The sequence below is a fragment of the Cottoperca gobio genome, chromosome 24, assembly GCF_900634415.1.
Source record: "Cottoperca gobio chromosome 24, fCotGob3.1, whole genome shotgun sequence".
Lineage (NCBI taxonomy): Eukaryota > Metazoa > Chordata > Actinopteri > Perciformes > Bovichtidae > Cottoperca > Cottoperca gobio.
Window position 1 is genome coordinate 10,218,651 of NC_041378.1, and position 21,957 is coordinate 10,240,607.

Consider the following 21,957-nt stretch of genomic DNA (forward strand, 5'->3'; position numbering starts at 1 on the left):
AGATTTTTCCAATCAAATTGTCTGAAATGTTTCCCCGATCGTCACTCTTTCACTAGCCATCGGTGAGATGAAACACCTTGAAGACTTTTGCTGAACCACCAACACTATTGATTGATACTAAAAAAGGTTTCTGAAGTCCTCATCAGAACTTCTCTGAAGGACATCTTACATAACATCCGACCACCTAATGAGGACTGGAAGGAGAGATAAGCTAACACAACAAATCCTACAACGATTGCCCCTCAGTTTATTTAAATTTAAACTCAATATGTCGCTACTTTAAATCTCACCCAGAGGTCAACACCCACGATGCACATGACCTCGACTATCGACCAGACATGGCCTCACTACTGAGCTGTGACTGCATACATCTGTCCACCGCTATCTGTTTAAAGACACACTCAAAGCCTTTTCAAGAGATGGACCTAACTGTTCTTTAATTTCCCACTGAGAATCCCAGAGTTTCAATCTTAAACCAACTCTGTACAGTTATAGAATATGCAACATATATTTTCCATAACAGACATGCTACTTGTATGTTATTTGTAGAGACTGCGGTTGAGGAATGGATCCTTGGAGATTCCTGTGATTATATCTGCAGGAAAGATACCATTAGGTACTTTTTTGAACGCGAGATATATATTTTTTCCCCCAGTGTAATCTTATTGTATTGCATTCTAGACATCAGATTTACAACAGTACAAGAGACCTCCTATGAAAAGGATACAATGAATTGGCATACAGTGTGTAAGGTCACGGTTAACGAATAATATGGTGGAGATGTGTTCCAGCAACAGGGCTGTCTTTGTGCAGAAAAGGCAAATGTGAGCATTAAACTAAAGTAAAGTTTCAACAGTTCACTGTATGAGTGGTAAGCATTTATAATAGCACGGTCAGATTTATGTCACTGTAAATAAAATGTGTTAAAAATTAAGCTTTTTTTTTCTCCCAGTGATTACAGTAACCATTTATTGTCCTTGTATTGAAATACGATTTGTTTAAAGGAAAACCTATTTTCTGATTAAACATGATTAAGTATTCTCCACATGCTTCCACATTGCAAATTGCCTTCGCTAATCAAATAAAATGTCAATTGATGTCTGGAATTTTAATCATGGAAACAGCTGCTTGCTGTTAATCTATTTTATATGAGAATGTGTGGACGAGTACAGCAGGAGAGAGAAAGTTCTGGTCGGTCAGCATTAAGTATACGTGGACCTGCTACGTACACCATCACTGGGCAACATTTTAGTTATTGATCAAGTATCATCTCCCAATAAATCCATCATTCATAATGACATACTGGAGCTCTTTGTTTTCCGGCCTGCACAGCAGTGGCAGATGCATCCAACAAAACTGTAGTAATAATGTTGATAAGTTTGCGGATGTGAAGTGCTCAAAAATGCAAAGAAATTAGATTACGTTAATGTCATTATTCACTGGAGGAAATTGTTATTTGTTATATAATTACAAACTGCACAACGGGGAACAGAACTAAGACATTTTGACTTGTCTCAGTAGGAAAAGATAATGTGAAAAATATTAAGAATAACGATGGCTGAATTCCCTTTAGTTTCAGGGTCGTGGTATTGTTGCACGTTGGCTCATTGTAACGCAGCGAGAGAAAAGAGCCGTGTGAAAGAGCCTTTATGTGTATTCAGAGGAGTCACTCTCACATTGCTCCTCAGCAGCCCTCCGCTGTGGTGCTCCGGCGTGCTCCTCTCTGACGACGGCTTGGCCTTCTCCTTACTGTTGCTGGAGTCGTTGTCCTTGATGATGTCATACTGCCGGCAGAACAGGGCAATGACAGCTGCCAGGAGGTGAGAGACTGGGCACATACACACACACACACACACACACACACACACACACACACACACACACACACACACACACACACACACACACAGGAATTCAGTCGCGATGCGGGCGACTGTCACTCCCAGGCATGTCACCACTTCCTCTAACTGAGCACGCTGAAAGGCCTTGTGGAAAATAGAATTCTGCTCCCCTGGGAGTGTGAAGGCTCTGACTTCGCTTTGCAACAATGTGCAATATGCCAGATACAGTTCTGCCTCCAGTTTGGATAAGTGCTGTATTGCTTACAATTAACTTCCTTGCTTCACTGAGGCTATGAATATCTATGAGAGAGCTATCATTAACTATTCAGAATCTGATATCAAGTTCTGGTAATGACAACTACTGTAGCTGTAGGAAATACAGGCGTAGTTGTAATTCATTTTTAATAACAAATGATTATTCATGCATCATGTAGGTGCTGTGCAATATTGCAGCTACATATCATTGTCTCTTTGTAGCAGAGAGACAATCATTGGAGGCATTTCTACATTAATGGTTTGTTTCGTGGTTAAATTGCAGCAGCATTTGTGTAATTTGAGAAGTGATTTGTCTGCTTTTAAAAACTTTACATTGCAGTTGATGTAAATGTCGTTTCAGTGTGACACTTCCCTCGAGATTTCAGTAAAATGTCAGGTGCTCTGCAAATTTGAGGATGTTTTTACAACATTCAAAGCACTTTTTCATCCAACAGCCCTCCCGCTACACGGAAACGTTACACAATACAGCAGATGAGATTGCATCGTATTAATTACCTTATAATTAAATGTATTTTTGTTAGACCTAGACCAAGCAGCGGAAAGTAACAGAGATAAAAAAAGAAAAAGATCAAATAAATTTAGTGAGAACAAGAAATATATGAATAAATGCAGAAGTAAACAACTATCTTTTGCAGATTGTAACACTTGAAGGGGTTTTTTGCCTCATAAAATGCAGGAAATATGGCCTATAAACTGGACCGGCTGCAAATGAGCAGTCCATTATGAATGTGCCACATGACGTGTGTGTATCCGTTCGCTCCCACTCTTCACAGCCTCTGTGTCACTTTGGTTTCTCTCATTAGTATTATTTAACATCTCACTCTGAAGCTCAGGGGTGGGAAACCTCACTCCTGGCAGCCTGTCAGATATGCCACTTCTCATTGTGCCTTAACACTTCATTAATCTGCACACATCCTCAAAGGAGTAGAAACTCATACTTGGATGGAGAGCTTTGATGCAGGAAAGCGTGATGTTGGTTTGACATCGCTGTAGCAAAAAAGTCTAAAAGGGACGGGATGTTCAGAGATGACAAATCCATTTTTCAGACAGATTAACTCTGCTGTACTTGGTTTGGACTTTGAGTTCCACTCAATAGGGATCCTTTAGGTCTCGTTCTGAACGATTGTGGACTGATTATTGTGTCAATGTATTGATGTACAAGATACTTTACAGTGTGAAACCTCGGTCAGGTGTGCAGCATTACTCTACATCATTGAGGCTAACACATTGGAAAAAATCCAATTATTTTTAGCTTATTTAATTTCACCATCGACATCTTGTGCTATACATTGGATTTATAGATATTAGACACCATATTGAATCTCCAATAAAGCTATTAGTAACTCTCATAAAATAGATAGATGACACATTGAAACATGTGTTACTGTGACAGCACAAAGGGCTAGTAGCTTATTAAAGACACTGTATGTTATATTACTTATAATATATTAAACTAGTGATTTACTAAATTAAGTGGTACCATTATCACTTAGCTAGTACAGTAAAAACTTTAGCAATGTGTAAATTATTGGCTAGGTCCAGTCAAAGAAATCACTTACGTAAACAGGAAGTCATTGCAGCGCCTCAAGCTGTTATTTCCTAAAATAACATTTTGGGGGAATATTATATATTTAACTATATACTTAACCGCTGAACTATTTTCATGGCAAAACTCTTCAATCTGAATGGGTCATGTATTCTAAGCTAATGTTAGTTCAGTTAGTTGGGGTCTCTCTATAAACATGAAGGTCTCAAACATACATTTATTGTTCTTTATCATACCTTAGTGTTTTTCCTCTTCTTTCACTTTGATTTCCTTCTCCTAAGACTGAATCATCATCATTATTAACAACACACACACACACACACACACACACTCACACACACACACACACAGTCTGCAAACCTACCTGCCCACATTACCAAGACCACCACAATTATGATCATCTCTCCTGTTTGTAGATGCCGGGACTTGTCCAGGCCCTGCACAGTGGGGTCATCTAATATAAAGCACAGACAGGACATTTGTAGTCAACACACACTCCTATACACTAAGTACTGAATACTGAACATTTTGTACTTCACTTGAAATACATTGGACAGTCCAATAGACAATATCGCAAACAAGAAAACACAGAACAAGAAGACATTAACGTTAACGTTCACAAAGGTAGTATTAGTTAAAGAGCTTGTTTACTGGATTTCCTGATAAGACATTAAACCCAAATTCTGACAAAAGTGAACACTCCCTTTATCTCTCATGGCTGTTATGCCATTTAACAAAAACTGTAGTAGTAACAAAATGTGGTGGGCATCACCGCAAATCAATCCTGTAGCATTAATCCTCCTTTAAGTGGATTGACTATCGGCCTTTTTCCACTCTCTAAACTATCTCTTAACCCGCATGGATGGAACTATTCCAGAGCACCACTCTTCCCAATTGCCTCTTTTAGTGCATCAAGTCGCCAAGAAACTGGCCCCGAATGCCTGACTGTCAGCTTTCTTGGCATAATGGCTGCTACAGAGTGGGGTCAATTATTGCCATGTGTTTTTTAAATCTTCGTAGTATGCACATGCTGGTATATTAGTGTGCATGGGAATGTGAGTGGAGAGAGGGAAGGACTACATCACAGTAGAAAAACTAAACTACAACTAATCACATAAAAATGCTTGTGATTTGTATGTATTAAAGGAAAAATATGCTGTTTTTCTTATTTTCATAATTGTGGCCATTTAGCCTTCCTCATGTACTTCTGTTTTACATAAATTATTTCACTTCTGTCTGAACCCAACCCACTGAATAATAAACTGGATCTGCATATATGAAAAGTAGAGTTATATATAGAGAAACTACTGGTAGAAGGCTCTTTCAGTATTTCATTTAATCTTCTGCACTCTGTAAAACTTTGCAACTGAACTTCTTGCTCTTGTTTACTGTATTCTAGTATTCACTCTAATGACCCTACTACATTTGAAGTGCTTTGGTACATGCAGACTGTAGCAGGCTGATGTACAGTATGTGTATATTTGATGCAATAGGTTTATACCACAGAATGAATAAATAGAATTCCCAGATGACCTGAATAACATGCCCTGCTGCTGTATCATACATGTTTCATGTTGTGGCACCGCCACACTCAGATATGCTGTTATACTAAAGGGTTTGTGTTGAGATGATTAGTTGACCTTCCATCTGCTCATCCAAAACCCCACAATGTTGTTTGTGACTGTGAACTGTGTCCGTAAACCGTGTAACAACACTCCAGGGGGGCTGTACTGGTGTCACAATGATGCATCATAGGATTTATTCTTGCAATATGTCTCCTAGAAACTGAGCAATTTTGATTTGTAGGTGTTAAATAAATTAAGGTTTCTCAACTGCCTTAAACATGTTGAGTTAAACTACAGCTGAGCACAGTTGAGTATTAACATAGATATATATAAAATGTGAATTAAAGATTGAAAATGGTTACTATCAGTTAAAGGTTCAATGTGTAAGATATGCCAGAATTTAAACTTAAACATTATCAATGTGAAGTACCAGTAACAGTGTTGACCTTGTGTCAAAGACGTCTATGTGTTGTGTTGCAGAGATATCTACTGAAATTAGCAGTCTAACTGACTGGTTCCGCTCTGTCCTGTGTGTAATACCACTTGTTCCTCTGGGTTCCTCTCGTATTGAACTCACAACCATCTGGTGTTGTGTTTGGAAGTTGCCATCACCACCCAGTAACGTAACGTTACACGGACGACAGCCGTACACATTTACGTTAACATCAGTGCCCCAGTAAACCGATGGATCAGATTTACGTAGGTATTCACGTACTATATTTACGTAGGTAAGTATTCACGTACTATATTTACGTAGGTAAATATTCCCGTACTATATTTACGTAGGTAAGTATTCACGTACTATATTTACGTAGGTAAGTATTCACGTACTATATTTACGTAGGCAAGTATTCACGTACTATATTTACGTAGGTAAGTATTCACGTACTATATTTACGTAGGCAAATATTCACGTACTATATTTACGTAGGTAAGTATTCACGTACTATATTTACGTAGGTAAGTATTCACGTACTATATTTACGTAGGTAAGTATTCACGTACTATATTTACGTAGGTAAATATTCACGTACTATATTAACGTAGGTAAGTATTCCCGTACTATATTTACGTAGGTAAGTATTCACGTACTATATTTACGTAGGTAAGTATTCACGTACTATATTTACGTAGGCAAGTATTCACGTACTATATTTACGTAGGCAAATATTCACGTACTATATTTACGTAGGTAAGTATTCACGTACTATATTTACGTAGGTAAGTATTCACGTACTATATTTACGTAGGTAAGTATTCACGTACTATATTTACGTAGGTAAGTATTCACGTACTATATTTACGTAGGTAAGTATTCACGTACTATATTTACGTAGGTAAGTATTCACGTACTATATTTACGTAGGTAAATATTCACGTACTATATTAACGTAGGTAAGTATTCCCGTACTATATTTACGTAGGTAAGTATTCACGTACTATATTTACGTAGGTAAGTATTCACGTACTATATTTACGTAGGCAAGTATTCACGTACTATATTTACGTAGGCAAATATTCACGTACTATATTTACGTAGGTAAGTATTCACGTACTATATTTACGTAGGTAAGTATTCACGTACTATATTTACGTAGGTAAGTATTCACGTACTATATTTACGTAGGTAAGTATTCACGTACTATATTTACGTAGGTAAATATTCACGTACTATATTTACGTAGGTAAATATTCACGTACTATATTTACGTAGGTAAGTATTCACGTATGTCTAACGTAGCGTCTGCATATCTTATGAAGCACACGTCGGGTACGTCCGGTAATTTTGAACATGCTCGAAACATCAGCGTTCAACAACGCACCCCAGAGTAACACCGTGTGCTCTTAACAAATACTACTTATACATTACCTTATATCTACATAAACCAGCGTGTTGCCGATATTTTGTATACGCCATATTTGTGTATAAGTTTGTTGGGCATTTGTCTGATACATTTTGTATTAGTAAGTGATACTCTATCAATAGGTTAGACATGCGTATCTGTATATGTTCACTTTTCCGATCTGATGAAAAGACGTATTTGGACTCTGACAAATTGTCATATACGCCAGCATACGTTTCTGCCATACGGACATGTGTGACAGGGCCTTAAGGGGACTGCCTACCTAGTTAGATTTGACTGCTCAAGGCATCCATCCTTTGAAAATATTCTTTCTTTCTTTCTTTTTGTTCTCCTGTGTGAAACAGTTTGACAGCGCAGTAGCAGGAGGTAACAATCGCAGCAGATTGATGTCTTTTGTTTGAGAATGATTTATATAACGTAATTGGAGATTTTCCGTGTTGACTGTGGCATCATGGTTCAATGAATACATGCATGTTCATTTCCTCACTTTTATCACAGATCTCTGTCTATATAAGCAAAACAGAATCATATATAGTATAATGAATTGTACATTGTAAATCCCTTGTGTTTAAAAAAAGTCCCTCCATTATGCTGGAATTATATCTCAGTGAAATAAAAAAAAAATGTGGTTCTTTAAAAATGTTTACTTTGCAAATGTAAATACATAGTCATTGCTTACATTAAAGAAATACTAATGAACATCAAAAGTGTATCTTAAAAAGGCTCCTGCTCCTCTAAACACAACATGCCTGCCCTTCTAGGGTGAGGCAAAGCACACACATATTTACTCTGATTAAAAGCTTTCTATGAAAATAATAAAATTGAAATAGATTTTGGAAAGACATATTGATCTTGCTAACAAATAAATCCACAGTAGCCTATTTAAATTCAAATTCTCCAGCAACAAGAGCCGTATATCTTGCTGGGAAATGCTTTATACAAAATAGATTGATTCTGAATCTGGCTCAGGCCAGGTGTACATTCAACGGTATATACTCTAATATGTAATAAATTTATCAAATAGATTGGCTGGGGAAAAAAATAAAAGCATTATTGATTCATGGGTACCATAGCTCTGGCTCTTGGGAATGCTTGGAATATGCCACAAATCAATTTAGTTTCAATAGGAGGCACTTGGGTGTGTGAAGCTGGAGCCAACTAGATTAAAAAAGGCTTTTTAAGGAGCCATTGCTCCTTAAAAAGCCAGAGCCAGCAAGAGCCAGAATAAAAAAATGTCACTTTAATAAGGTGCATTAAGGACATATGATGCTATTTTAGGAGGAAACATTGTAAACATCCTTACAGAGAGCTCAAAAGCTTGAGAAGAGAAAAGTTTAATGTTCAAAAAACAACGGAATTTAATTTCATGGGGTTTTGATTTAATGTGTGGCTGAAAGAGGTGTCTACAAGGAGTATGTAGGAGAATTTCATTTGTGTAAGTGTATTAACAAAAGTATATGTATTCTGCTTGTTGTAGAATTGGTCAAATGTGTATGAAATAGAAATTTCTTTCCAGGTGTACCATTGCTAGTTCTTTATCTTTGTATCAGTTTATACAGGATTTAAAAACACAGATAAAGCATGAAACATTTATCTTAGTTTAGTCAACTCACCTGAATCAGGTTGTACTTAGTGGAGTCGTTACATGTGAGTATTAGCTTAACTAATGTAGATATACTGAACATTGTAGGATAAGTAGCATCAGGTTGTATCTCTGAAGTATCTTTTGTTATGTGTTGATGATGTTGTTGTAGTGTACTTACATCACTTTAATGCTGCATGTTTTTCTGGTTGCACCAGTTGTGTCATTTCCAGTACTGGAAAATTACAGATACTTGTAATTCTCTTGAGTATTTCCATTTTCTACTACTTTATACTACTACTTCACTACATCTCAGAGGAAAATATTATACTTTTTAGTCCACTACATTTATCTGACAGCTTTAGCTTGTTATTACTTTGCAGATGTAGATTATTAAAATGAAATATAATCACCTAAAAAATATTAATTTATTATTATAGATTAAAGTATCCAGCAGTATAAAAGGTAGGTAAAATGTGCTCGACCTTTACCAGCTGCAACCTTAAAGTGACAAACAAAATAATTAATTATAGTCCAATAATATAAAATACATTATTCTGAAATGAGCCATTCTGCATAATAAGTACTTTTGCCTTTGGTACTTAAGTATTTCTACATTATGGTATTACTACATTTACTTCAGTACAGGATCTGAAACTGGGTTAAAAATAAAATAAGAGCTACAGATTATCGTGAGTTGCAGCTTCTATGTGTGGATTGTTCCCAGGACTTCAGATCCCACAATACATTTCCATACAATATCAGAGTGAAAATATACAACGACACAGAGCCAAACATGAAAGGAGAAGCCGAGTCATAAACTTGACAAGAGTCACATCAAGAAACTTGATGTGATTGGTCTTTGAAACTGGAGCATGAGAAGTCAGATTTTTAGATTTATGGAAAGCAGACACCGTTGGCTTCTACATTTACAAAAACAAACTCCCACAAACGAAACTCATCCACTGAGTGGGCTGTTTTTCTGACCCACTTGGATGACTGGAGGGTCACTGTGCAACAAATACTGATTAATGTTGCACAGTGAATATTTATTTGAAAGTAGTAAAGCACTGGCCAGAAGTTTTTTCATGTTCAACACCTTATTCAGATATTGATGGTTAAAAATCCATTGCTTTTAACTTAAAATATAATCACATATTATATATTAATATATAATATATAAATAATATATTTATATATATAAATATATATATATATATAATAATGTATATATATATATATATATATATATATATATATATATATATAATTTACATATTATATATATATATATATATATATATATATTATTTATATATTATATATATATACATATATATATTATTTACATATTATATATATGTATATATATAATATATATATATATATATATATATATGTAAATAATATATATTGGCTCTTGTGTTGAACTTGAGTCTGAATTAGTTTCTTTCTCTTTCGCCGATCTTGCCAGCTTAATTTATGGTACCAATCCTGCGTCAGCTGAAGAGAAATGTCTAGGATTCAGTTGCATCAGCACTTCCTATATTCACAACCTCAACCACACCATAAGATAACACAAGCTAAAAATAGTCTGAAGTATGAAGACTCATCCCAACTGATTATAAAAAAGCAAATAGCTTTTTCTCACTTTTTACTGATCTGTTCCCTAAGAAATTGAGAGCTACTCAACCTATTCACTATTTGTCATGGTGTTCATATTTTCTCCAGCCTATGAACCCAGAAACTGTATCCAAAGTGCTTCAGAGTGTGTGTCAGAATCCTGATTAGGCACCCGGAGTTATATAGAGTTGCATAAATTCAGAGGAGCTTGCCTGCAGCCATGCTTGAGCAGTCGGTCAATAATGAATTGTTCTCTTGGAGAAAATAAACCTGCATAGAGCCTCCTCAGAGAGACGCTGTGAGAGGAGGCTTAAGGTTACTGGCACTTATGTGGGCACTAACCTTTACTGTACCTCATTTTCAATGTCATGGTGTTTTAAAGCATTCAACAGCCAGAAGAGGCTTCAGTGCAACAGCAGGAGAAGCATCAGTAATGGGTTACTCCTGTGTGTGCCACGGGGAAAAGGCCTGTGGCTGTACTATGTACTGTGGAATTAAAAGCAAAGCATTATGTTGTATAACAGAGTGAGATGAAACACTGTGACCCTTTGTGACCTATTCAATCATACTTTATTTTGTCAAACTTTATAGCATCTTGTGGAATTGAGGAGAGCCTCTGAACTAAAACAATACGAGAAAAATATGAGCCCCCTAGTCTTTGAATCGTGCTCTATTATTGTCCTTGAACACAGACAGAAACCTTTGTTATTGGCACTTATTAACAACTTTATCTCAGAGGAGCTTACCTTGATTGGAGCTGTTGGAGGGGAAGAGGTCCGTCTTCTTGAGGGTGCGAAAATGGACCTTCTTGCTGGCTTGGCTCTCCCCATAGAGGCCGATTGACTGCACCTGGATGATGTAGTCTGTCTCCTCCTCCAAATCCCAAAGGACACACGAGCGGCTGGTGGTGTTGACTTCCCGAATGAATCGCTGCATGTGTCCGTCCTGCCTCTAGGGATTGGAAGAGAGACGGAGAACAACAGAGTGGGTCTATCTATCGAGATACAATAATCAACACAGTGGTCAGTGAGGTGATCAAGGTGACCACACAGCCCTGCAAATGTGTCCCTAACGAAGACACTAAAAACAATCATGTACCTTTTATATGGGGTCATGATAATGTGAGACCAACCGGAAAATATTCAAGTTGCTGGAGAACGACATGCTGAGTACTTTATTATATTAACAGTTGGGACTTTAGCTTCGCCATATGGAGTCTTGACTAATTAAAAAGTTGCTGAGTCAATAGTCTGAAAGCTTGTGGCTAAACTAAGTCTCAGACTTTGTCTTTGACCTCTCAGAATATTTTTGAAGCAATTAAGACCCAAAGCTGTGAGAATTATTGCACGCAGAGCTGTCTTCTCACTGTGCTCTCCAGCTCATCTGCAACTTGGAGTGGCTTTGGGCCAGATGTCTGTGTTTTATTGCCCTGCTTGACTTTTTATTCCTGTATACAATGAATATTGTAATTATTAAAGGCAATTACCAAATGTGTTTAAATTCAGCTTCATAACATGATGAATAGCCGGGTGTCGTGTACAGCCCCATTAGTTACACTGAGTGAATAGCAAAGTTAATAAATGGCTGCATGATGTCTCGAGTTGCATAAACATGATTTCAGCAACATATGGCATTCAGTCATGCAGGGTTAGGATGGTTAGGTTTTCCTATTTTAAGCCTTTGAAATCTTTTTAGCCGAAGAAATGCAGTTTGGCAGCTTCACAAAGTCGGCTGCACCCCTTGTTGTCTCTTGACAAATCAAGCGTGGCAAGTTTTATTTAAGGGGATCCCAAGAATATACATCCAGACGAAAACACATCTTTATTCAGCTTGTGCATATGTGCGACTACTTACACAGTATGCTGGACAAACTCATGATTTGTATTGAGGTGTTTGATATAAAATCTCCTCTATGGACTTCAGTCAGTGAATATTTTATCATTTAAATGTCCGAAAAATATGTCTTCAGTCACTCATACCCATTTTATCCCAACGTGTTCCACAGGCTGGCACGAACTGCGACAGGTTAGATAATGGATTCCAGGTGCACTTCTTCAAACTGACTGCGTGGTGTGCCAACAAAATATCAACACGACAAAAACCAAAGCTCAATGCCAAACCACAAATGGATAAATCCAAAACTAAAACTAATGCAATTTTATCTTTTTCATGGTTTTCTGCAAACCTTTCCATAGTTTCCCAGATTCACATTACAAGTGTACTTACTTACCTGTTGCGAGACCGAGAAGCCGATTATTATATCTCCCTCTGGAACCTCCCAGTACACAGTGGCCGAGTCGGCCCGCAAGTGCATGACGGACACATTGACAGGAGCTGGTGGCCGGTCTGAAGGTAAGGAAATAAAGGGTTCTGTTAATCCACTAGATATTTAATTATCCATGCCATATGTGTCCACACTGCACCTGGAAAAGGCTCAAGCATTTGTTGGCACTCTTCACTCACAACAGGTGTTTGTTTCAAATGAAAAGTGAACTCTCAAAACTCCCCACGGTTTGTGGATGAATGAGGAATCAGGAAATTAGTGGTCGTCCGATATGGGTTTTTAAACGGCCAATGCCAATATGTAGATAGATAGATACTTTATTAATCCCGAGGGAAATTTAGATAGCAGGGCGGCCGGTATATAATGGCAATGTACTGTTGCTGCTTTTTTTGTTGTTGCTTTTTGCAACTTATAAAATACAACAATTTCATAATGATAACAAATGAGACACAAAAACTATGGGACACCAGGCTGTATGTGTCATCATGTTGGATGACACATACAGTTGGTTCTCATGTGGTCAAATGGTAAAGAGACATTTACTGTATCTAACGCCTTCCTAGTCTTCCGGCCACACACACACACACACACACACACACACACACACACACACTGATGGTAGAGGCCATACAAGGTGCAAAACTGCTCTTAAGGATCTAATCTAATGCTCATTCACACACACGGATGACTTTGCCTTCGGGAGCTATTTGAGATTCAGTATCTTGCCATGGACACTTGCGGCATGCGGACTGCAGGAGCCGGGGATTTGCTGATCTTCCTATTAACTCTACCTCTTGAGCCACAGCCGCTCAAGCACCGGACTAGACTAGACACCAACTCTCTGGTCTAAACAGGGATGTTGGTTTGGAGTCCCCAGGCACATACAAGACCTACTGTCATGAATGCAACTGTTTTCAAAGGCGGTCCCAGTGAGGCCACTGATAACGACACATTACTGAATCAGCTCCTCTGATCGAACCTTAGTTAAGTAATCTAGTTACCAGCTGTTTAAATTCCCTGCATGCTTGCATTTCATAGTGAACCTCCAGAATTAGTAAAAGTCCCAGATATGTATAAATTCTTCACATTTTCTTCACATTTTGCCTTATCCATTAACCTGACCAAAGTAATCACGGTGTCCATTTCATGTCCACTTCTCTCGGACAGGGTTACTTTTCTTCACCCTGTCACTTTGCAGCCATCTATCATCATGTGGTTGCCGGTGGAAACGTTGATTGCAAAGCGGGACAACAGCCTGAGAAGCAAAAGGCAGGAGGAACGGAGGGCGACAGATCTAATAGAGGGCCTCGTACAGCTTCACAGTCTCCAAGCAATTGCTCGGGTCAGATGGATAGATAAAATGGGATTGGCCACGCAGATGGGGACCTGGAGGCCGTCCTCGGGGCTTTTGTCATTAATGTGGGTCTAATGGACTTTGTGTGTTGTCGCAGAGAGAAACTGAAGCAATGTTGAAAGGGTCAAGTGACTGGAAATGTCTTGAGCTGTCAGCTATGTGAAAAATAATGACAAAAAGAATAGTTTCTAATGGTGATGGCATCGGAGAAGACAATACTTGCCACGTACTTAAACACTTTTCCTAATGAGATGTAATTACAGTATCACAGCTGCTCTTTAAGTACCATTATTAAGATTCTTATACGCAGCTTTCTGTTGCAGTTCATTACAAAGGGAGTGTTAAATGACAGTACAGTCAATTTGAATTTCAAACGCTGTTATTAACTCACGGAGCACGGGCGTAATAACCCATAACACAGTTATCGTGAGATGACAGGCAAAGGCATGTGCTTTACAAGGTCAATATGTCATCCAAAAAGTGCACTTGAGAGAGAGAGAGAGAGAGATGAAACACAAAATGATGAAATTGGGAGCTATTTCAAATGATTTGCTGTTTTCTAGCTCGGTCCCTCTCACACCCCTCTCCTCTTATCTCCCAAATTCTCCCCTTTTATCTCTCCCTCTCTCTCTCGCTTTCGCTTCTTGCACTGTCCGTTTTTATCTCAGAGACAATCAATGATGGCCTCTGTGGTCGGTGCAAAAGGTGACATTGAAGCAGATCTCAAGACCCTCGGATCAGGCGAGGCTATCAGTCTCCCTGCTTCAGTCCTTGTGGAATTATGAACAGCGGAGGGGGGGGGGGGGTCAAGGTCAAACATAGGCACGACACTCAGTTCCTCAGGCTCATGACAGGCTCAGAGATTGGTTTGTGGAGGGGAGCGAATGAGATGAACAAGAGGCCAGGCTAATGCTTAGCCTGTGGTAGAGAGCTGTAGAGTTCCAACTGTAGAGAGAGCGGGGAGAATAGAGGGCTTTGACTGTTGGTATCAAGAGGTTAAGAGGTTGCGTCTGTCTCATTTTGTCCATTTAATGAGAATATTATATATGGAAGCAGGTACTTATGTGTTAAGATACATGTACAGAAGGTTAAGAGGGAGTGCAAGTCATATAACGAATATATTGTCCTTGATCTTTGGAGAGCTGCGGGTGAGTGAGTCATACATATATATTGCAGTAATGGCTCCTGTGTCCTTGTTTCTAAATATCTGCTCATTGTTGTGCCATGAACATTTGATGATCATGCTAATGATCTTATAATTCAATCTATTATCAGTAAACTTACATCAGAACATGCTGGGACACTGATTGGAGCAAAGCTAATCGACACAACATATTGTGGAAACTGCATCGCCACCAAAATAACAAGGGTATTCGTTTGTTTTGGATAAAATCGGACTAGTTTACAGGGAAACACTGTGAAGCTTAGATTACCGTGAGCACGTGTTGTATGGCGTAAAACAGGACACACTCATTTCTCCTTGTCCTTTAGGTAATGAGGGTTAAAGACAGCCACGCATGTGCAACTATAGCAGCCAGTAACCATGATGCATTGTCTGCGGCTCGTTTACTGGTGATGAAGCTGGTGACAGGTCAGTTGGAGCAGGCCATGAATCATCACTAATGTATACAGTAAGTGACGACTCCCTATGTGATGCTGTTGCCATTGCAGGCGGTTAAGAAAGAAACAAGTTTATTTTCGATTTGGAGAACCTGGGTAAGGTGACTTTCTGCACTGTAAATTGGAAGATATACATTATGAAGCCAATGAAAAACAACATTGTTGTATTAATTCATTTCATATTGTCGATGCTCTTGATGAATTAGAAAAACATTCATCAAAAAATGTAATCACGTTTGGCCCATAAGCAGATGATTATTAGCAGATTGAATATTTGTATTGATGTTAATCCAATAATCCAATTCTCTTCCCCATGTTCCCCTCTCGTTTTTGTTTGACGTTCCCTTGTGCAAAAAATAAGTGTCATTGTGGATATTTCAATATTTGTTGTCACGTTTCCTGAGTAAGCCCCTCTCCACGCAATGCGTTATATAAGATCTGAGATCAAACAGCGATAGGTCACAGCGGGCGTGCCGTGTGTCAGTGCAAACAAATGGTAAGCCCCTCTTGGGATGTGGGCGCACTGCCAGCATGAATCATAGCGTATAGCCACAGCCCAGCACATTAGCTACTCCGCATCTAACCGGAGCGCGCACAGAGAGATAGCGAAAGTGCTGCTGGATCTGTGAATGGCCGACGAGCCACGTGGAAAGGAGCCCAGTTTGGTTTGCTAGAGCAGGTATCTCATATTTTGACCTCTATATTTGCTAGCGAAGCACAATTGTGCAATTTGTCCTGATTAATGCATAGTTAGTTTATTGATTGCCTATACTGTACAACACAGCACAACAGAAGAGATTGAAATTGTCAAATAATAACATTTTTGATTTATCCCAATGCCTGTGCCGCTTCTGATCGCAGACCACCTTGGATAACCATGACACATTGATTTAACAGAAGGAATTAGATTTAAGTAGAAAATTGGAAAATCTCCTGTCTGATTCACCAGGAACATAATTTGACAGGTGACATGTCATTTCCATTTTGCTTATAGTTTGATGTCGCCTGGAGAAAAGCATTAAGGTTGAGAGCAGAGCCAGTGCAAACAGTAATATATATACATATGGCCTTTTTTGTTTGCTTTTTGCATCTGATGTGGGTTATTGAATGATAGCACTCATGAGCAAATACACATTTGCACCCATGGAGCTCCAATTGAAGTTTTTGTTTAAAGACTCTTAAATCTCATCCATATTGATGAATAGATGCTGCATTTGGATGCAAAGCAGACTTGGTCATTTTATGAATTTTTTTTATTTATGATAGCAGAATCAGGTTTACTGAGGTTGTTCACTATATTGTGGATCATATTTCAATTTCAATTACCTCCAAACTAGTGACAGTTTGAAGGCCTGCTTGTAATGTAATCTATTTCTAATACTTATAATGCGTAAGCCCCAGGAGAGATAATATATTCGCTGACATCCTATAAATAAAGGGAATAACTCATAACATGTGCCTTGAATTTTCAAACGGCTTCATCTGGATGTGTTTCAAACCCAGTCGTGAGAAGTCATATTGTCTCCTCTGCACGGCAGAAGGTTGTTGCACAGCTGCTTGCAGGCCTCAGTGTTGCAAATTGCCTGGTAGTGAAGCTCTTAAGCAATGTCGTGCTGGTTTTATCACAGCGGCAGCATTGTCTGCCCCCATATTACTTTTGAAGACCTTTTTTTTTTCTTGCTTCACCGACAAACTCCATTCCCTTCTGAGATCCTAATCACATGTAATGCCATGTGGGAGGCAGCAGTGACTTAACGTGGTCTTTGATTAAATCTTTACTTCACCAGTATCTATCTAGTGCAGCAACAACAGTTTGAAGTAGCTATTTAGATGGATACAGATGGAAGGACTTGTCCAGCCAGGCGAGGCTGAGTCCGATGTTTTATTCTACGTTTCAGAGCCTCTCCACAGTAAAGGCACTTACTGTACTGTGTCTCCCTTTAGGTACACTCTGTCTTCTTTCTCACTGACTCAGAGACTGTGAGACGTCAGTGGGACCAGATGGGACCAGGTGCCAGTCTAAGGTTAATGTAATCACTGGCCAAACCCAGAGGCTTTCCATCCGAAAGCTAACATTACTTTAGGATTCCAAATCTGTGGAGGCAGGATGCAGGAGCACATTTATAAACAAGTTGTTTACAGAGTTTTTAGCATTCATTTTATTGGCTTCGGCTCTTTGTTTACCGGTTCTACATATGGCTAAAAAAGACACCAACAAGTGTGAGCCCCTAATACTAATAAAACATCTAGGATTGAATATAATCCTGTTTTGTCCACACACTGTAGTCTGTATTTGTTCTGTGTATGTGTAAAATGTCTGCCATGTGACAGCAGATACAATTATGACAACATGAGCAAACATTGGCCTGCACTCTGTGGTATTTCACTCTAATACAGAACGTCTATTTGTCAAGAATGCGTCACCAGGTTTATGAACAGCAAATTGCCAATTTGAAGAATGATGTGAGCCTGGCCATCCAAATAAATCCAATAAATTATAATACACGTTTGCAGAGGGCCTAGCGCTCTGGTGGTTAGTGGGATTCATTTTCAAGCATGCTTGTTTTCAGACTGTGTGAATGTAAATATTGTTACACACATTCTAGTATTTTTTGTCAGGTTGGAAAGAGAGAAATTAAACACCTTGTGTGGGTTTGACTTGGGGAGATCACATCATACTGGATCTTTTTCTAAATGACTTATAATATTGGAAGCTAATTGCTGACTTTAATTCTTTATTTTTAGCGGGACAAAAGTCACGTTGAAATGGATGAATGGAATGTTTTGAAAAATACTCGTCCACCATTACATCATTTAAGTCTCGCTTTCAAAACATTTAAGCAAATTGCTTTTATTGCATTACCTAATGGAGACTTTCCTGCTTTGTTGAAATGTTCATGGACTACCTCACTATGAACCAAAGAAGCTTACAATTAATTTAGAGCTTCCTCTGAATGTGAATCCCATAGTCTCAAAGAATGCATGCAGCCGGCAGTAATGAATTCAACATTTATTTCCGTCTACTTTGAAGCTCATTGCAACAGCCAAAGTGTCAGGTTCGTTATTTTAACACTGACTTTTCCTGCTCTTGACAGCCCCATGCAGAACTGCACTGAGATCAGAGATGCTTTTGCTTTTCACATGTCAGCGCAGAACATGACAAAAGCTCTGAATATCTGTATCGGGCAGACACCCACAGAAAAATGATAAACTTCCAATCTGATTTTCTCAAGGCGGTATCACATGTAAGACTCAGTTCCCTTGAGAGGGAGAAAGTGATAGAGGTAGACAGGTAGATAAAGAGACAGAGGTACTGTAGATGCATGCATGCAGAGGCAGATAGAGAAGATTGCTGCTCCAGAAATAGGAACGATTTGTTAAGTCTGAAGCTGAGCTATAAAAATAATTATATTGGGTGTTTAATATACACTAATAAATGAGACCACCTACAGTTGTAGCAAATCAAGTGATGTCTATCATGTTCGCCTGGTGTTTCTATGGCATATTATTATAGAAAATGTAATTCCTCTGTATATTTTGGTAACCTATGAGAGCTTTTACACATGTTCACATTGTTCACATTGTTCAGTAATATCTTTAGTCAAACGGAATTGAGATAAAGTGAGCAGACACAATGAGAAAAGGCTGGATGTGGCTGAAGTGCAGATTTTCTCTTTAGGAAATGATTGGTAGGTTTCATGCTGTAAACGGGCTTACATTTCTTATTAGATGCATAAAGAGGGCAAACTGCCAAGGTTATTCTTAAGGTCATTAGATACTTGTGAATGTAATTGTAAAACGCAAAGGATATTTTAAAATAGACATTTTGTAAATTATTCAAAGAAAGTAAAGGTATAATAGCCCTTGTTGCAATATATTCTGTATCTGGTTAAACAGGTGTTACTGGATGAGCGACTGTAGACCTGAACATACAGACATATTTAAGGTCTTGTTTGATATGTATGAATGAATTAAGTGCATAATCAGCTGCTGATTAAAATCCAACAAAAGCCTCCTTATACTCTTAACAATCACAGTGGCGGTTATATAACACTTTGAGCATGGATGATGGCACATTTTATAGGGTTACAATAATTGATTCCACTCCTCTGCTGTAGAGGCTTTTACTTACTTGCTCCTACCAAGAACATGTCGCTGCCAAAAAGCAACAGGACCACGGAGTTGACCAAAACAAGCAGGCGAGCCATGTCTCTGCGGGAATAGTTGCTCTTCTTAGATTAAATCGCAGATCTCCTATGCTTGAAGGGCAACTTAATTACATCAGTTCATTTTCTTTTCAAAACATGTTGATGAATGAATGAACGGTCACTGGCTGAATCGGGCTCCAGCTGGTCAGTAAATTGATAGCCAGTGAAAGTACGTGACAAATGATGTCTTCAGAAACATTTTGTCCAAGCTTAGGCGGATTCTTCATTTAGGGTTAAAATCCACAAGTCCTTCTTCCTGGTGTCAAATGTGTTGTCTGAAACTGTAGACGTCCATCATCCCCGCCGGGCTCATGGAGAGCTCAGGTATGAAACGGGTCTTGGAAAAGATGACGCTCACAGGCTCGTCAGTCCCCTCGCAGACTCGCGTGGCGTTTCAGCACCATGGACAACGCCGTAAGTTTTCAGACTGCCCTCGCGCTCTGCAGTTCAGTGCTTACGGCTGTTTATTCACGTGCGCGGGGTTGGTCATTCCTGCAGTCCCTTTTCGGCTTAGAAGCCATGAGACCCTCACGTTTAACTTATAGCGTTTCAGCTCAAATGCACGCGCAGAATACCATGATTAATGCTCCACGTGCCAGCAGCGACTATACACCTACCTGGGCTACAGCCACCACTCACACAGCTGCTTTAATATTTCATTAGCAACACCAGAAGCTAATATTTACTGCAGCAAGGTGAAGAATGTAGATATTACACAGTGTTTTCATGTTGTGTTCAATGACATCTGAGAGACAGAATGTTTACTGTGGCTGACAGAAAATACAATTAAACACAAAATGTACTTAATTCACTAAACTTCTGGTAAGAAATGTGATAAGCATGATGTGTTATATTCAGCCATTCCCTACTGTTATATGTTCTGTATACACCGCAGCAGGTCGCTTTTCACCCTTCATACACTGTGCAGCCTCCCCAAAGACAAATCATGTTATCAGGGAGATGAATCATGGTGTTGCAAGCTGAGTGCATTGCCCCATAGGATAAGCGTTTCACATCAGATTGCTTGTGTAAGGGGAATCTGACAGGCTGTTGCGGTCTTTATTCATGACATGATGAAGAAGTCATCAAACATGTGGCAGACTTATAGGGCCGAATTATGATTCAGAAGATGGGGTGGATATAATCACAACATACACATATGAGTTAATAACTGCCATAAAAGGAGCAAAAATAAACTCAGAAGACAGTCAGAAGTGCTTAAAAGTTTATTTCCACATCTTTGTCTGTGAAATTAACCAATCAAAACATTTTGTTCATGCAAAGAATGTTTAAAATATTGTTTCCCCCTTCTCTCAGGTGTTGCCATGGTTTCTATGCGCTCAGTGTGTGAGCCGGAGCAGACGAAGGCTTTTTGTAAAATCATTTAAGACAGATATTAGATATTGGAGTTACCATGACAGCTGTCTGCATGACATTTCTTTGGCATTTAACTCATTAGGAGACACTGACATGTGGAGTTATTGTGGTCTGCACTCACTGTGTTGTCTTTTTTTCCAAGATGTAAAGTTTATTATAGATGTTCAATTGTGAGAATGAGGCTCAAATTAGTAGACTGTTTTGTTTCTTTTCTTTTTCTCCTTCCAGTTATTTATTGAGCTAATCTGTAATACATAAAAAAATATTTAAACGCCATTTTACACAATAACTGCAAAATAACCCTAAAAAGAAAATTATGATTTCCTCAACGTGAGACTTGAATGACTTGAGTGATAATTTACTAACTACATTCTTTCAAATAAATTGTGATGATTATCAGACGAGAGAGAGTTCTTGGCTGAGTGTGGTATGCTGAGGTTTTATATTCTTCACCCCTAAAAAAAACCCTCTTTTAAGTCCTGTAAGATGTTAGCCATCCTTTGTATCTCACATTAAGCAGAAATACCACGGAGTGATGTGGCATGAGATCTGCAATCTGAGGCGGTAACATGAGCCAGAATTTATGCAAAGTCTTCGCAGGATAATTTACTTCCCTATTTTGTCTCGTTGGATGTCCAGCGAAAAGTATCAGAGGACATGAATCTGTTATAACAGTAAATTGCTGACTTGTTGCAAGTTTTTGTCAAACCTCTCAGGCTCAACTCCATCACTTCTCACATTAATCCACACATTGAGGAACATCAAGAGCAAGAATGGAGGGAACATCTTTCTGCTTCACTTTTTTCTTGATCAAAA

The 21,957-nt window shown here is 38.6% G+C and overlaps 1 protein-coding gene across 1 annotated transcript in view; it reads right to left on the reverse strand.

The window, feature by feature from the left end:
* The window catches only part of fndc4a (fibronectin type III domain containing 4a), a 21,608-nt gene extending 1,296 nt beyond the window's left edge, over positions 1-20,312 (reverse strand). Inside the window, exons 1-5 of the mRNA XM_029462620.1 lie at positions 19,689-20,312; positions 12,529-12,644; positions 11,045-11,249; positions 4,028-4,117; positions 1,677-1,810 (exon numbers count right to left, since the gene is read on the reverse strand). Of these exons, the coding sequence (XP_029318480.1) occupies positions 1,677-1,810; positions 4,028-4,117; positions 11,045-11,249; positions 12,529-12,644; positions 19,689-19,764 (621 nt within the window). The 5' untranslated portion in view covers positions 19,765-20,312. The remainder of the gene's footprint in view (positions 1-1,676; positions 1,811-4,027; positions 4,118-11,044; positions 11,250-12,528; positions 12,645-19,688) is intronic.
* Positions 20,313-21,957: the final 1,645 nt, after the last annotated feature.